Source organism: Oncorhynchus tshawytscha, linkage group LG23 (assembly GCF_018296145.1).
Source record: "Oncorhynchus tshawytscha isolate Ot180627B linkage group LG23, Otsh_v2.0, whole genome shotgun sequence".
NCBI lineage: Eukaryota > Metazoa > Chordata > Actinopteri > Salmoniformes > Salmonidae > Oncorhynchus > Oncorhynchus tshawytscha.
Window position 1 is genome coordinate 3998631 of NC_056451.1, and position 18432 is coordinate 4017062.

At 42.7% G+C, this 18432-nt stretch overlaps 1 protein-coding gene across 1 annotated transcript; it reads right to left on the bottom strand.

The window, feature by feature from the left end:
- Window positions 1–550: 550 nt before the first annotated feature.
- Window positions 551–17947, bottom strand: LOC112223133 (sal-like protein 3). The gene is made up of 4 exons (XM_024386120.2): window positions 16415–17947; window positions 2843–5968; window positions 2295–2638; window positions 551–2134 (listed from the first exon to the last, which is right to left on the bottom strand). The coding sequence occupies exons 1-4, from the start codon at window positions 16494–16496 to the stop codon at window positions 1694–1696; spliced, it is 3993 nt and encodes a 1330-aa protein (XP_024241888.1). The 5' UTR covers window positions 16497–17947; the 3' UTR covers window positions 551–1693.
- Between the last annotated feature and the right edge of the window lie 485 nt (window positions 17948–18432).

An 18432-nucleotide genomic window follows, 5' to 3' on the forward strand; every position in this document is an offset into this window, starting at 1 on the left:
TTACTGCCAACATCAGGCAGTAAATAGTTGTCTGCCTTAATGAGAGTAAAGGATCACAAATGGGACATTTCAACTTGTGTTGTGCAAAGGAGTGGTGTGATTTGTCTATCTATAGACTTCATGGAGAAATGCTACACATGTATTACTTTTAAACTTTTATGAACTTTTTCTGCATCTTTGGGTTTTCTAAAAACATTCAGCACAAAACTGTAAATATCAATTGTTGAACTTGAGGTCTTGGGTTTCTCTCGAACTCCATGTGACAAAAAATGTCCAAACTGCGATTAGTACGATTAGTACATTACTAATTGCTTATTTTAAATGTTATTTCAAACATGTCTTTCTAAGTAAATATACAGTAGAATGAGAAAGAGGTATATGAAACAAAGGCTAGACTATTTGACACTTGTTTTTTTTAAAAACTTCATCTAATCTCATCACAACCTTCTAAACCCTTTTGAAAGAAACCAGGAATCCAGCCTGAAAATAAATAAATAATAACAACAGCACATGTAGAGAAGGAGACCAGTCAAACACGTGACCTGTTCTCTATTTTTTTCTTTTTTTATTGGAGAAGAATTTGATTGAGTGGATGAGGTTGTACTCAGATGAGTAGCATAAGAGGTCGTACCAGAGGGCCAAACTCTGCAAATAGTAGGAGTGGTACGCTGAAAACAATTAAAAACCATTTGTGATCGACAACTCAGTCAAAGACGAACGATAAGTCACAGACAAAAACGTCTCGTTTAAAAAGTGCATTCACAAACATGACAAATACTCTCAAAGGATGTCTATTTTCATGTGGTACAAAATATGCATACCTGTTATAGAGTTGTCTGTATTTCTATACACATATATTTCTTTCAAAAGGTTAAAAGCAGGTTTGTGATAATAGCAGCTTCAGATATCTCCGCTTCTTCACCGTGCATCCAAACATGTTGCACATAGTCTTGGCTGGATATCCAAATAAAACTTCACAATGTGTCTCTGTCGTACAACTGAAATGACATGTTGTCTTTATTGAAAGAGATATTTATAAATGAAGTTTGCAGTTTAGAAAAAAAGGATCAATAAAATGCTGGGGTCATTAAATATATTTTCTTATACCCGCTTTTTTTTTTGTCAATATCATAAATACTAAAGACACAGGACAATATTATAAGACAATGCTGGGAGACTAAATGTAAAGATTAAAATAGTTGAAACATTTTTTCAAGTTTTCTACTTCATGAGAAAAAAATTGTAGGCGAGCGCAGTAACACCATGATTCCAATTTACTTCAGTCCCTTGCTCTTTGTGAGCAAACATAAACATTAGCCAAACAGCAGCTAGTCAGTCTATGCACGTATAAGAGCTCGCTCAGCTTCATTTTAGTCCTTGCCCATCACAATTGAGTCAAGATATTACTTTTCAAAAATAATCCTTAAAAGCAGTCAAACATACTGATAGAAACCAATAAGTACCATGCAAATCTTGCAAGACGACATATTCTCAAACAAGAGACAAAGTATTCTTCGTACGAGCGAAATATCAATGAGGGGTGAATGGGCGAAAGGCAAAGACCTCTAACCAATACTAAATATTATATTTCAAAAACCAAACCAAATAAAAACGTAATCTGTACATAATATAGTACATAAGAGTTCAAACTGGATTAGCAGTTTCTTTCCTTTCCTTAATAATAATAAAGTCCTTAATTGATCCCAATCTCTTTATTTTCCTCCATAAATCGAGCGAAGGGGCGTCTAGCCCCAACCTCCAGAACTGTCTTATCCAGCCCAGTCATGGGAGGGCTGCCACTGGCATTCACCCGGTCCATACGGTCCATACCTCCTGACATGGCCCCTAGCGAGGTCATACCTCCTCCACCCAGGCTGATGGGCAACTGGGGGATGCCTCCATTCTGGATGACGGAGATCTCGTTGTTCTTCATGGCCAGGCCATTGGTGATGGCGGCAGCATACTGGTTCCAGAAGCCAGGGTCTACGTTCATGGCCCTCGCCGCCAGGTCCTTCTGAAACATCTCGCTAAACTTCATGGCGTCCCCGCCCAGCAAGGCCATGGGGTTCTCCACGGAGAGACGGCGTCCACGACGGGCTGGTGCATTGTTCCACATGTGGGTGCCCATGTGCACCTGCATTCAGTCAACAGGAAACACAAGGAACAGACATTATTATTCAAGAGCCTCTGGTCTTTTTTCATATTCTTTATATAACTTTCTTTTTGAGGCAGACAAATGTAACCTTCTTCTTATACTTGAAATATATATATTATTATTATACTCTCTCTCATACCTTCAGGTTGCCTTTAGTGGTGAAGGCTCTTCCACAGATCGAGCAGCCAAATGGTTTTTCTCCTGTGTGTGTGCGCTCATGGATCTGCAGGGCACTAGCTGAGGAGAAGTTCTTCCCACAGTTGTGGCAGTTGTGCTGCTTGGGGGTGCGACGGGGAGTTGGCGGTGCCAGCATGGGGGTGATACTGGGGCTCATGTTAGTCTGGGGTGCAGAAGCGGGCACTTGGATGCCCACGGGCATGTAAGGACCGTCATTCAGTGACATGTGCTTGCTGTGCCTGTGCCCATTCATCTCCATTTTGATCATGTTGGATGCTGTGTTTAGCAAGCTAGAGTTGCTCAGACCTAGAGAGAGAAAACAAAAAGAGGATATGTTTAGTTGGGAGAGCGGAGACATATGTTATTCAAATGACACATGTGGAACACCATGTTTTCAGACATTTCGGGTAGCATTCAATTAAATTGCGATTTATATTAATCTAATTTTCAGAGGAAACAAATTAATTAACAATAAATGAACTATATCAAAGTCAGGATCATTGAATATACCTCTATCTCTGCTCAGGAACATCATGTTGAAGTGGTTCTCCTCCTTGATGAAGTGCCTGCTAGGCTGGGTTATGCTAGCAGTCAGGTCCAATGCCCCATTACCTTCAGACACAGGTGCCGGGGATGGGGTATCTGACTTCTCAGATTTCACTGTAGCCATCCCGTTGTTCTCCTGCCCCTCATCTGATGCAGTGCTTCTGTTATGGTTGAGTGTTGCTGGGGACTTGGATCGATGACTCTCAGGGTGACTGTGAGCAGGGGAGATGGGCTGCATGGACCCTGAGGACTCAGATAGTGCTGGGCTTCCCACACTCTGGCCTTCCAGGTCCCCCGAGGCATACAGCGAGTCATTGTTGAAGAAGTCGTTCTCCCCTCCAAACTGGCCACAGTTCTGCATGGGCTTCAGCCCAAACGAGCGGCTCATATTGACAGAGGAGTCGATCATCTTCATCTGGTTCTCCAGAGCAGCGATGCTGGAGATAACAGAGGTAGGTGGGGAGCGACCAGGGGACATTCCGGAATATGGATGGAGAGGTTTGGATGGGTCCATCATCTCTTCTCCTTCTTTCAGCTCTGCTTCGTCCTCCATAGCTGCCTCCATCTCATCCAGTAGCTCGTCATCATAGTTGCTCATGGCATCTAAGCTCTTCTCATCAAAGGAGAGGTCGGTGTCCATCTCCTGGAGAGACTCAGGCAGAGGGGTGTTGGGGATCTGGCCCCCCATGTGCATGCGGATGTGCTGCTGCAGGACCACAGCGTTCGTGAACTTCTTCTGGCAGATGGGGCAGGAGTGTTGGACCCGAAGAGGGGGCTTGGAACGATGGACCCCAAAGTGTGTTTTCAGATTGCCCTTGGTGGTGAATGCTCGGCCGCAGACCTTACATTTGAAAGGCCTTTCTCCCGTGTGAATGCGGTAGTGCATCTTAAGGGCGCTCTGGCAGCTGAGCACACGGTGACAGATGACACACTGGTTGGGGTCTGTCATCTTCTTGTCGATGTTCTCCACCAGCTGCTGCAGCTTTGAGGTCTCGGACGTTTGCATAGAGTCCAGAAGGCCGCCGAACGGAAACTTGGCCTTGAACTGATCAGAGATCATGGGGAGGATTGGATGGGAGACAGAGGGGGCAATGATGGGTTCAGTACAGCTGCTAGTGGATGTGGTTGCGGTGACCGTGGTGGCGAGGACCACTTGAGTAACGGTGGTGGTCTTGTTCTCACCAGGCCTGGAAGTGGGGAGGTTTGGGGGTAGGTGGATGCCCTCTGGTTTAAGAATGGGAGGTATGTCGTCCCCTAAGTTGGGCTGCGGAGACTGTGAGGTGGTGATCATGCCTGCTTCTGTGAAGAGGTTAGGTGACAGAGAGGCACATTCGCTGGAGGGAGGGGAGGGCCTCTGGGGTGATCTGCTAAGGGGAGTGAGGCTCGGCGAATCACCGTAGCCTCCCATCATACTGGGGAGAGTTGGGGGGAACTGGAGCCCGGCTGAGGTGGGGACTGTGGGGAGAACAGGTTTGCTGTCCAGCCAGGTGGTCACCGGCTTCTCTGGGGGGAAGGACATACCATACGGAATGCCTGAGCTGGTCGGCACGTTATCCAGGTATTCTGGCACGGGATAAGGGTTCATCTGGACATGCGGGTACTTCTCCTTGTGCCTCTGGAAGTGGACCTTCAGATTGCCCTTGGTGGAGAACCGGTTTCCGCATATGTTGCACTTGAAGGGCCGTTCGCCGGTGTGAGAGCGCAGGTGGATCTGCAGGGCACTGTCACTGCCAAACACCTTGGCACAGAACCTACACTTATGCTTGAAGAAGGGGTCCTCGGAGCTGGGCTTGGTGTCGAAGACAGACACGTTAGGGGGCTTTCCCTTGCGGTGCCTCATCAGAGCGGAGAGTGGGTCAAGTGCATTGGCAGTGGCAGCTATACTGGCTAGCGGGTTTGGGAAGATGACACTACTAGATGAACTGTGAGGTATCAGTGGTAGATTGGAGGGACTGGTGCTCAGGAGGCTGTTGTGGCCTAGTGAAGGGGGGCTGTTGGAATTCCTTGGCAGAGCTGTAATGCTGCTGCTCATGCCTCCTCCAGCAGCGGATCCAGCTCCGCTGCTGCTGTGTGTGATTGAAGTCATGCAGGAAGGCAGTAGAGATGACAGCACATTACCACTGGATGGTGGGAAAGAGGAGTTTGCTGAAGTGGTGTTCGGCATCGAAAAATTTGACTGCTGATTACTACTTTGCTGGGTATGGGAGAAGATGGGACCATCTATAGCAGAGGTGAGGGAGGAGGAGCCCAGGCTGTTTAGCGGTGAGGGCAACCTGATGGGCAGCTGGTGGACAGGGGGAGTGATGAAGTTGTGTAACTGTTGGAGTTGGTTGGAAGATGACAGCCCCTGGGAGCCAGCAACTGTGTTGTGGTGGTGGTGGTTCTGGGCCAGCTGGGTGACAGAGGGCTGCCTTTGCATCAACGCCACCTGACTGCGGATCTGTTCGATTAGTTGGAGTTGGTGGATCTGTTGCTGCTGCAGCGCCATCAGCTGGTCCAGGATCATGGGGATGGCCAAGGGGGAGACCCCACTGCCGGCCACCGCGGCACAAACACTCTGGGAGAACTGAGCCACTGCCACGCTGGTGCTGTGTAGTGTCTCCAGAGTGACGTTGGTGCTCGGCATGCTGTAGCTCTTCACAGAGGATGGGGCAGGATCGCTAAGCTGAGGTAGAGCACCATCTGGCTCTGGGGAGGCGTCACTCACTTCGAGGTCCACCGGTTTCTCAGGAGACAGCTCCATGGGCTCGTCCTCCTTGTCCAGGGCACTGCCTCCCTCCAGGGCTATCTCTCCGCCCTCATCGTCCTCACCGGGGCTGTGGCTGCTGCCCTCTCCAGCGTCCTCACTGTCTGCCTGGTCACTATGGCAGCTTGGCGAGGGCGATGACTCTGCAGGATACTCCCGGGAGGGTTCGGTTTCGTTTTCATTTACTATGAGCACCAGGGGGTTCTTGATGCAGCTCGTCAAGTGTTCACAGAAATCTGACCACTTGAAGAACTCGGCGCAACACTTCTCACACACGTGGGTCTCCTCACTCCCACTACGGCTCTCATTCCCACTGTCTGAGTCATCCAGCACTTCTCCTGTGGCTGAGGATAGAAGGGGATGGAAGGGGGAGGGAGAAAGTCAGAGTGATGGGAGGGAGACAAAAAAGGAGAATGAATGAATGAATAATCAATAGAATTTCAACACATATTCTGTAGAGCAGTTCTGCAAAGATTTAACCTTTAATACATTTTTTTTTATTTCTTTAACGTGACCAAAATCAATATTATTTTCTTTTCTTTTACTCTGAACAAATTGCCCTAGTTCAACAATTCTCAAGACCCAGTTTTGCACATTCGAGCCCTCTCAATAGAGCCCACCTAATAATTTTCTTTGTGCAATCCATCAAATTATGAGGGCCTATCAATTGTGGATACTGCCGTTTAATGAAATTCCATAGAAGCTATTGATTTCCAATATTTCATACAATTCACAGCTGCCTCGTCTGTTGGGTACAAATCAGGCCTTTGATGGGCCCATTAGGATTCTCCTATGCTATCCAAGCCTCGTCATTTCCACCTGAATTTCAAATGCCTGAGCCTCTTCATTTAGCATTACTAAGGTAATGCATAAGCCCTGCATCTAAAGTGAATAAATAAATGCAACCTTCAGCAACTGCTTGTGACTAGCTGCAATGCAATATGGAAGCCTAGTGTATTCTACTTTGAGAGATATTTATAGGATATGTTTCAAATTAAAATGTTTGAGACTTGTTGTTGTTTATTTCTCACAGAATGTACTGGGAAATGTTACCCATAATGTAAAGGAGGATGTGAGCCCAAAATATTTTAATTACCGAAAATTGTGCCCTTATGACATCTTCTGAAATGAGAAACATTCTCTTTTTAAATGAGTAACATGCCGCTTTTGTTACTCAGTTAGGTTTGTTCATCTTTCTTCCTCTCTCTCCCTTTTTGAAATGAGACTCAACAAATGACATGCTAGTGCCATGGCAGCAGTCTCTGATTAGTTACACATGTTTAATCACAGTTGTAAGAAGCCACTTCCTCTTCCACATACTGCCGTCAAGTGCCAAGAAAGCAAGTATGTTCACCCGATCATGGTCCTAATTCACACCTGATCAAACCATGAATGCATGCCTGCTTATCTGTTTATCTTATCTCATGTTCAAGTGGACGCATGGTGTGTGTGTGTGTGTGTGTGTGTGTGTGTGTGTGGCGGGCGGGGGGCAGTGTCTTAATTATTCCCATAGTGGGAGCTTGCTACTCTCCTACATGGAAAACTGCATGACTGTTTTACTTCAGAGACCCCAGCCACTATGACTTGACACCCATAGACACCTAATTAGAACAGCAAGGAAATGTGCAGAGGTTTTCTAGCTCCTTCTACTCAGAAACATAATTTGCTTGTTTTGAAGTGCTTAACATGTGTGTAAAAAAAAAATCACAAGGAGAGAATTAGTGGATGTGAGTGAAACCTTTGAAAACATCAAATGGTCAAATATAAAGACATGGACCACCTTTTAGGTTACTATGGTTCAGTGGTTTCTTTCAACCTGAAAATGCATTTCAAGACTATTTATTTCCAATCAGTATATTATGTAATTTAATATGTGTATGTGTATGTATATATATATGTGTGTGTGTGTGTGTGTGTGTGTGTGTGTGTGTGTGTGTGTGTGTGTGTGTGTGTGTGTGTGTGTGTGTGTGTGTGTGTGTGTGTGTGTGTGTGTGTGTGTGTGTGTAAGTCACAATAATGATAGAAATTTAAATATTAACATCAAATTTAACTCCATAAAACTAAAAAGATAGTTAATTGTATGATGATTTGCGAAAGAAAATAAATCAAACAGATCCACGACAAATGCTTTTTCACCCAGTAGTAGGGAGTGAAGATATTAAAGTAGTATTCCCACACAAACCCTAACCTTAGTGCAGGAGTGTTTTAAAACATAATTCAAAATGCCATCCCAGGGAGTCATGTTTATATTGCATGTGTGTGTGTGTGTGTGTGTGTGTGTGTGTGTGTGTGTGTGTGTGTGTGTGTGTGTGTGTGTGTGTGTGTGTGTGTGTGTGAGAGAGAGAGAGATAATAGGGTATTGTAGGTGCTTATGTGTGACCGTGTTTGCTTGTGAGGGCAAAGGAACAAACACAGGTGAAATGAAAATCAAAGCAAAACCAAACATGGCACTTCTACAGGGATCCACTCAGCCACAAGTCAACTAATGGGAGGAACATACTAGGACACATGCGGTGTTGATGCTAGCAGTTAAGTGTTACATTTGGACAAGTATGGAGTCTGGTTCGGGTAGCATTTTTTTTGTTCAAAAGAATTTTCCAAATGTCAGAACATACATATGTCTTCCATCCCCAATATAAAAAAAATGTGTCCTCCTCTTTACTATTTAGACAAAAGTTGTGGCCATGGCCAAAATAGGCTGTGGATGAGGCTGTATTATACAGGTGTTCCTGGAACACACACACCAACAACATAAATATAAACTATGTACCTTCCCCTTTCCATAAATGATCCCTCTTTTCTCTCCAAATCAATCCAAACGTTTTACATTTCACAGACTACAGTGGTTCGTTCAACACGCAGAAAACATTGAGAGAACCTATGTTGCTCTGTGCTTCAGTTCACTTCGAAGGGCACGACATCGCCGACCTGTGTCACGGGCCTTCGTGACGCCTACGTGTCAGTTTAATGAGTCATGAGTGAAATAATTCAGCACTCTTCCTGTAATTTCTGGCCAACGGGATGACTACACTACACCATCAGGGTCCGGTGTCTTTAACTTAATTAATAATCAACATAAAGGCTTTTGGAAAGGCTATTAGCTCGTCCCCAGGAACACGCTGGGGGCAGAGTGACGCCAGTGGCAGGCATTATTTGATTTCTTCCTGTATGGTGTGACACAATGGCATAAATGAAGATATACAAAATTAAGTTAACGATATGACAACAAACATGACGTGCAGTGGAAGCCAGGCATGAAAGAATTGTGCCAAGTTCATACAGCATTTTTCATAAATTGTGTCTTTAGTGCTGTACATACATTTTTTTTAGTGGTATAGGATACACAGCTTCCATTTGCACAAATGTACCTACGTATACATTTTGTGAAATAGTTATTAACTTCACACGACACCAATACAAAACTATGAAAAGAGCAATGCCCCGTGATTGAAGGCCGAAATCCCCTTAGCCGATCAACGGACACGGGCTCATTTCCATAATTTAGGGTGAAAGGTCAATGTTCTCAATGAGTAGGCATTGTTATAAACCGATTTAGTTATTAGCATTTATTATAGCAGTTAATGTCAGTCTCTCATTTCATTCATACAATTTGCTTCGTAAGTGAGTGCCTTTGTTGGCCTATGCCCAAACACACAACATAAATGTTGATGAATAGTGATTTGTATTTTAATATCTGTTATCTATATCTAAGATTTTGTTGATTTTTTTTTTTGCATGTTCAAGATGAATCTATTGAATGAATCTATTGAGAGTTCTCCTTATAGCGAGATTACTGTAAGTCATTGAATTTGAAGGGAAATTATTTTAGGATGTGGATATCACACACTGTTCATTGCATTCCAACGGCATTAAGTTGTAGCGCCTATTTTGGCCATGTCCTTCTGTTCAGAACAATTATATATATGAACAGGAATCAGAAATTGAGGTATCACTACTTTTCAACAATCCCTTTCTTTGCCACAATGTGTTGGTCTACATAGATGTGTCATAGAAACACAACACAACACCACATTCATTTATTTAATTGACTTTGTGACCTGATTGAAGTCATATGTGTATCATCCATATCCCTATTGCTAAAATAAAAGCAGTAGTATAATGCCAATTTTCAATATATATATTTGTTTTGGTTAGTAGGCCTACAATCTTGAATGTACAGTTTGTTACATAGGAATATCATTTCATGACTAAATTTGTGAAGGGTATCGCTGTCTTATTGAGAGAACTAGAGACTTCTTTCTGGGAAGATAAGCATTTGATTTTGGGGTTGGTTTTCTCATTCTGGTGCAAATCTTTGCAAATAAAACATATGTGGTAAATGAAACAGATTTTTAGAGATACAAATGAACTGTACTTTTCAAGCGGAAGTATAATACACATAAGACGTAGGTTGTTCTTTAGGCTCTATGAGGCCGAGGCTAGATCTTGTTTAGTGTGTGTGTGTGTGTGTGTGTGTGTGTGTGTGGGGGGGTTGTATTGATTTTCTTATAGCATTAGAAAGGAAGGTATTACAAAATCCAATGCGGTTTTCATTTCTTTAAGAGTCTTCCTTTACTCAAATGCAAATATGAAGCTCAACACAATCAATAGGGGGATTGTAAGACTTTGAATCATTGTATCCAATATCTTGCTCGGCAATCTTCGGCATGCTAACTGAAACGGCTAATCTGATCGCTAATATCAAACGAGGTATTCATGCTCTCTACTGATTCTGTGAAAGCCACTGAGCAATGAATTTAGCAAATTATTGAGCAAATTACAAACTCTCCGTTCTTAAAGGTCCAATGCAGCCGTTTTTATATTAATATCAAATCATTTCTGGGTAACAATGAAGTACCTTACTGTGATTGTTTTCAATTAAAATGGTCAAAAAGACACTCAAATAGATTCTTAGCAAAGAGCAATTTTCCAAGCAAGAATTGTTCTAGGACGGTCTGAGTGGGGTGGGGAAAACAACTGAAAACTAACTGTTATTGGCAGAGAGGTTAGGAACTCTCTTTCTTATTGGTCTTAATCTCCAAATCTCCATCCCACCAAAACAGCCTGAAATTTCAGGTGGTCTTTTCAAAACAGCTCTTACACTAAAATGGCATTATCATTTTCAAAATGTCACAGTATTATTCCAACCTCAGTGTGGAAATAAATATAAAATCATGTTTTTGACTGCACTGGGCCTTTAACAATTTCCAGATTCACTAACAGCAGGGCAAACACACACGCCACCCCTTCACCCCAGTCATACATGCAAACACCAGCACGCACGCGCGCACACACACACACACACTTGCAATTCATATAAACTCAACAATCATGCAAAATAAATAAAAAGCACCTAAAAGGTTTGAAAATATTTTTGTTTATTATACAAGTCACAAAAGCTTTTTACTCAGGAAATTACATTATCTAATTTAAATGCTTCTCCTTTAGCTAAACAAACACTGTTTCTTATGATATCACATGCTTGATGACATGATAGCATCGCCTGAACCCTCTACCGAGCACTTCCACTTAGGTCCGAGTTTAGCCTTAATCTCACATCCCCGGACTCGCCAACTCCTCTTCCCCTTTAAAAAGCATTTTTTTCTCAAGCATTTAGGAGAGCTTAGGATCTTTAAAAGAGAGATGAATCGCTATAGATCCAGCCCAAGCTGTGAGAGAGGGGGTGAGGAGGAGGGCAAATAAGGATGCCTGCTGGGTTTAAGAATGTTGGAATTCCTGTACGATTTACTTTTTTCCATTGCATTATTTTTCTCACTATCCCCCCCCCATTTCCCTGTTACTTTTACATTCCGTCTACCCTATTTATTTTGTACTACAACTGTCCCATCAAGGTGGCTAGGGAGCAGAGGACATGACCAAAATGCCACCCCTCCATAACACACACAGCTGTGACTATCCCTGCTGCCTCCTTCCAAGACAGAGCCGGTGGTGATGTATGTATGCCACGTCTCAAACAGCTCCTCTCTCGGATCTTCCCACCAGCACCGTCACACACATCCCCATCCGCACCTGCAGAGCAGTCCCCCACCAAGCAGAGCTCTCTATTTCACAGGCCTGGCCCTCACGCAGAGTGGTACAGTAATATCCTATCCTCTCTAACAGAGGGGCCTTTGTCACTGCATGCAGATGTGGCCCTAGCCCAAACATTAACGATTTGTTTGTGTAAGCGCATGCAATACATTATTCAATGACGGCGCTCTCTCCGGATGATTGTTTGTCACATGATGTTGCCGAGTTCCTCTTCGTCAAGGGGAATTATATTTATTGTGTGTTTTTAAGTGCTAGGGGTTGTAATTAAAAGACAGTCATATTGGGGTTCCATCTTCTTGGAAACATATTTGGCATGGCAGTGTGGGTGGTCCAGAAGCTTCTACCGAAATGGTGAGAGAGGATTAAAACAAAAGCCAAACAAAGCCTCGCTGAAGGGGAAGTGCGGATACAGCCCATGTTGTCACTGCTTTCAGGACGTTCCCTCACTATATATCATCTTTCCTTTATCCCTTTCAATATGTTTTCCCTCTCTCGGTTCGCTCGTTCATTTGCAAATGTTTAAGTGTTAGCAGACACCCTAACGCTGTCACTTAAAGAGGTTTGACATTATGAATGGTTGGAGAGGATTCACTTTAAATAGTTGTATTTTCAGTTGAAAATTGTGTGTGTGTGTGTGTGTGTATGCTCCCTCACCCCTGGGGAAAGAGCTCTAAAGGGACTAGATGCAGAGGTAGCAGCATTGAGATGAAAGCCTGTCACTGTCACTAGGACAGGGGTAAGCCGCGCTGCCAAGGTCAATGGGACAGATGTTCTAATTGTATTATGAGCTTGACATCGAGCCGCAGCCCCCTGGCAGGGCGAGGTAGGCAAAGGTTAAGTCAGCGAGCTCTATCAAAGCACTTCTAACCAGCCAACTTCAGGGCAAGTGGCTGGGAGGGGGGGGAAGGCCAGGCCAGGCCAGACAGAGGCTTGTTGGCACTGCATGCGATCCTACCTTTTCAGGGCCACCACACAATAGGGCCCTAAAGTGCTACATTGGAAAACCATGTAAACTCCCCACAAAAGCCCTAAGCACAGAAAAGGTCAAATCGAGGCGGGATTTAAATAACTGATAAATCCCAATTGGACACAGGCAGGAGGTGTTAACGCAGGCGAGAGCAACAGCATCATATCTGAATTGCAGAACCAGGAACCCATAAAGATATGACATAAAAACATCTACTATGGGTGTTTTTTTTATTCCATAGGTATAGCATCTCTTTGCTGTAAGCCTATGTTCCCTTGCTGTGTTGTGACTGAGAGGTTACACACAATCAGCCAAGTCAGCGACTAACAGAATGGACGTTAAGTCCTAACAGTGTACTGAAAGAGGATTGGACCCTCTGAATTCCTTTGTCCAAAAATACCCCATTTCAACTTCAGGCACGGTAATCAATAGTGTTGTCAGTAGCTGTACAACGGCAACACGTAAACTGATCACAGTTACGTCATAAAGTGGCATGGTTACTTTAGGTCGTGTCGGCGGAAATGCTGCATTGTAGGGTATCTTATCGAATGGTCTATCACTGTCTTTTGTCCAAAGCTTGAGAAGGCTTCTCTCAGTGAAGCACAGTTTGTCCTGACAACAAGCAAGTCAGTCCATTCTTCCAACAATAGAAAGGATCGTCCATAGCAATCGACTTCAACCTAAAATGTTAAGCAGTATGGCGTCGGTAGTTCTCACACAGCAATCATGTATGGCGCGTGGTCTGTGTGTGTACATGTGTGTGTGCATCTCTGCACACACGTGTCTATGAGTGAGTGTAGCGGTGTCTGCAGCCAGGTCACCCATGATACAAGTCAGTATTGAAATTTGCCGTTCGAGAGACATGGACGAATGTCTAATTCTGACGTGAGACTCTGAGAGCTGGTAGCAGCGTGATCCACAGACTATGTTCATCTTCATCTCTTTTCAAAAGTAAAGACTCACACGACAGAAGGGGAGAGGTGTTCCACTCAAATCTATTTGCCCTAAGAGGAAAATATCCAAGCCAACATCACTGAAGATCGCTTTCTCATTGACACAGCTGTTTGATATGAGAGAAGGATATGTGACTTTTTCTTGAACAGGCCTATGACAGTAGTCTCTTGAGTATGTGTCACATCGAGTACTTCTTTTCTCTTCTTATTGAATTTATTGGAAAGACTGATTTCCTTCCTCCTCCTACTCGCGTAAGCCTCCCTTATAGTTAACGAGGATCATGTTTAAATGAATGTTTTCCTTTATAAGGTTATTATTACCCTCTAAAACACAATAGATGGCATATGACAATCAGAACCGCGCTGTTTTCAGCATATATGCCTGTAATCAATAGATGCCATTTTACTGTCCCTGGTTTTTGACAAACACAAGAGAATGTATTACTAACCTGATATACAGATTATACTTTAATGCTGGCTTAACTCTTGCAATTCATTGCTATAATAAACCAACAAGTGAGGCAAGTGTGATGTATTGTCCAATCAGCTTAGCTAGCTACATTACATTTTTGAGACACTGACTGCCCTATTCATGTGTAACACATGGCATGGTATGATAAGACAATGCATAAATAAATGAATCACAACCCATGCTCAGCATTGTGACTCGATCACCCTAAAATCTTCATATGGAAAGAGGACTGTTATTTGTCCCTAGGGATGACATCACACTTTTTCTATTTTACAGGATCAGTACAATGGATGCTGTATGTGCTGGTCAGCGATGGCTCAAGATAATGACAGTTATTTGTCGAGAATACCACGTAAGCTGTATGGATAGTCAATAAGAAATGCTGACTAACACATTACACTCTTCCTCGATCTAATAGAAAGAGGGAAAATAATATGTTGGTAATTTCAGAATGCTGTTAAAATGACTAGAAAATTCCTTTGGATTGCGTTAGAAATGTTGGACTCACCCATGGGCACTAAGTGGACAGACACTATTTCAGCACAAGAAGAGAAACAAAGAGGTATTATAAATTATCAAATGAATTAGACCTATTGCATTCAACTTAAATATATTTATATTATTTTTTAAGTTATATAGGAACTTTTGCACGCTGCAGATATTTAAATTGTTTTACAAATAATTATGTAGCTAGATCACGATTCCTGAAATGTAAAATAAATAACAAAACATACAATGTAAGTAAAATATTGAATGAATCTTTACTGAATAATGAATCATAGACAATTACACATTTATGAATTTACATGTGCATTAGACTACATTATAGACAAATCACGGGAGCCTGACGTAAAACGCTGTCGAAGATTTGTATTCGATAAAGGTTTGTTCAACATTAATATATGGAGGAACAATTTTTATTTAAAAAAATGTCCGGATAGGCTATAAAAAACAAACTGACATGCATTTTCGTTGTGTGTGTGCTTTGGGTGAAGATTTCACTTTAGTTTTCTAATTAAACGCTTTTACACTCTTCAAGCGCATGCAGCACAGATTACTAGAAAAGAGTGACCCCTTTCACACGGCTAACCCTGTCAACTGATCGTGTAGACATCGGGAGCTATAGGAAACAAACCAAGTGTGATACATTTATGTGAGGGAGTAAACAAAAACATTTCCATGACAAAACATGCTATACACTTAAACTATCGCAAAATATGCAACCCGCTCCGTGGAATGCCAGGATAGGCATCGACACTGGAAAATAACCTACAGTATGCCGACATAAATACATCAAAACGACTATGTATTGTCCTCTTTTAGGAAGAAAATGTGATACAATGTATTGATGTAAATACTTTCTCAAATTCTGAAGGCATAAATATGATGTGCAGCGTGGTATGTTCAACATAATTACATTGCTTGCTATTTTAAATGTTTACATCGTGTGTCTGTGTGTGTGTGTGTTCATGTGTGTTCATGTGTGTATGTGTGTGTGTGTGTGTGTGTGTGTGTGTGTGTGTGTGTGTGTCAGAGAGAGAGAGAGAGACAGAGAGAGAGAGAGAGAGAGAGAGAGAGAGACATAGATCCACACAAACTGATGAGGTTGCATTTGAAGAAAACACATGTTTGATCAATATAATACTTGAACGCATATTAAAATAGATTCAAACTGTATAGTTTCTTGATACGAAAACTATCAGTGTCTTATGAACCATACTCTGAAACTGATAGCTCACTTGCACTCGTATAACTTAGTTTTTACATGCAAATACATTTCCTACTAAGACACGTATAAAATTGTGTTGTGGGTGTTATCGAATTAACACTGTTAAATGCCAATTTGAGGCCATTGCATTTGCTTGTGTTATGTTGCTTTGTTAGGTAATATCACAACCAACAACGGTAGGCTATTAAAAGTGCCTTCAAAAGTTTTTTTGATAGTACCTTAACGTGCTCTGAATAAAGATTGGAATGTCACCAAATGACTTATCTTGTAGTTAAACAGGTAGGCTGGTTCTTGGATTAAGTAAATAAAGAGTTCCCAACCCTTTTGGAGGTTGTGTTGGGTTTCACAACATGATGAAACCGCTGGAAGCGATAAGGAGAGCTATACGCATAAGCAAAGTTTCGCAGGGACCACGACATATAGGTGTACGTACACATTCTATCTTAAGTCAAATGACCGAAATTATAAAGTTTTAAAAAACTGCCTTTTCAACACAAATTATGTCCCGGTCAAGAGCATGAACAGATGCCTGCTTGTATTCGGAGAAAAAATACATTTGTTAGACTTGGACATGCATATAAAAAGATTGTCCCATCCGCGCATAGAAGCATGACTTACCATTTTCGGACACCACCCCGGCTATTGTGGGATCCTCGTCCGACTTGAGATGCTGTGGCTTCGCTTGCTTGCGACGGGACATGCTGCTGATACGCTGCGAGATGTTTCTGCTTTTTGCAGATACATCAGCAGCGACCGAATGAAAAAAAAATGTTCACAAATAGTCTGGTTGCAAAAAATTACGGGAATTAGCTGGTGTTGCTGTTGCGTGGATTGCGCATGTCGGTATATAATTATGATAGTGAATAATGCATTGCGATTAATGGTACTGTGTGAGGGGGATTGGCTGAAGTCCAGCGGACACACACTGGATATGGTAATGAGGGACAGACTAAGCAATTAGCTGCTTCACTCTCAGACTATCTGTCTCTCGTCTCTAGCTATCCACCTCCTCCAACAACACACAAAATCTCGCTTGTTACACCCAGCATTCAGGGGGGTCTACGTCGCGGAAGGTCAGCTTTTCTCCTTTTCTACGGAGCTTAGATTCACCACTGCTGGAGATTCATCGATGCAATTCTTTTCTTGCGTGTATCCCATACGTCAGCCATGCTTTTAAGTAGTATGTTCCACTTGAGTTGTGAACTTGTGATGATTTAGATGACGGAATTCTAAGAGCTTGCCTCAATGCTCATACTTTCCGTCCATCTTTTCCTCCATCTTATTTAGGCTAGATAACTTTTGTCCCACGACTGAGTACTCCCCCTGAATGTGGCTGTGTGCATCTGAAAGTGTTTTTAATGTCCCTGAAGTGGTTCAGTCTTTTTTAAATCTTCATATAATTGACAGCATCTTCTTTCAAACAACAACAAAAAACTCCTTGCCGATGGACATCAGTCGCCTTACACCCGCTAGAAGCGGATGGGACGGATAAAGTTTTTGAGGATGGTTGTGAGTTGTTCCCCGTGCGCTTTGATGATGCAATTCCGTTGTAAAGGAGAATTGTAAAAGTTCGGTTTGATTGCCAGTGGATAAGCAAGGAACATACTCGTTCGAATTGCCACTCAAAGTTTGTTGTGCGTCTTCTCAGAATCGGCGCGCCTTGTCGGAGTTATGAAGTATGAAATAGTTCTTTGCCTCTATACGCACCTAATCGTTTGTCTAATCAGCGTTTATAAAAAAAGAAAATACACCCCAACTAGCACTGGGTGGCTAGGTGTGCTCTTCCCCCTCGTGGTGCTTTGCTCCCGGCTGCGCGTTTGTCTCGAGCTGCTCTCCAAAGTCCCCTCTCTCTTCCGCCAGTTGCTCGCCGAAGACCCCGGTCCTTTCCAAAGAGCTTTAGAATTTTTTTTCTGATCGATCTACGTTCTAATATGTCGGACATGAAAGTCGTTTTCGACTTCACTTGATGGTTCGTAACAGGAGCACAACTCGGGAGGTTTGATGTAGCCGTTGCTGCCCTCGCCTTTAGCTCCGTGTGTGGGGACTGCGCTGTGTGTGAGAGAGTTAAACCTTGGGCTAGGTTCAGCCCATTGCGTTGAGCGACCGCTAGGATGTACCACACCGTTACAGTTAAAAGTCAGAAGCTTCACACTAGGCTATGGATTCCACGACGGCGCGATTTGATATCATATAGCCACATGTTTCCAAACATCGGCATCATCGGTTTGTCTAAGGTGTCGTAAATAAAATTAATCTGAAAATGGGTCTGACTTTATGCATGTCTGATTAGATTTCGTTTCCCTGTAGCTTCTAACATGAATTTATTGCGAACGATTTGCTCTATATTTTATCATATAGGCCTAGTGTTTTTTTTGTGTGTTTTTAAATGTACATAATGTGGAAGAAAACATTGGAAACAAAAATGTTGACACTGAGAGTTCATTTGTATTTCATTGTACATTTGACACCGGTGATGCTGTGCTGGATGGAGGCCTATTTTGATACACTATTAATAAATAAAAACATATCCACAAAAAGCGTTTATTTGCAGCAGTCTACAATAACATGTTTGGTGTGTAACGTGTTTTAGTTCAGTTTCAGTTCAAGATAGGCTATAACAAACAATCAATAATGTA

Coding starts and splice junctions, on each gene's coding strand:
- LOC112223133 (XM_024386120.2), bottom strand. CDS start 16,496: ATGTCCCGTCGCAAGCAAGCGAAGCCACAGCATCTCAAGTCGGACGAG. Junction 5,969..16,414: donor CGGGGTGGTGTCCGAAAATG/GTAAGTCATGCT, acceptor TTCTATCCTCAG/CCACAGGAGAAGTGCTGGAT. Junction 2,639..2,842: donor GTTCCTGAGCAGAGATAGAG/GTATATTCAATG, acceptor TTCTCTCTCTAG/GTCTGAGCAACTCTAGCTTG.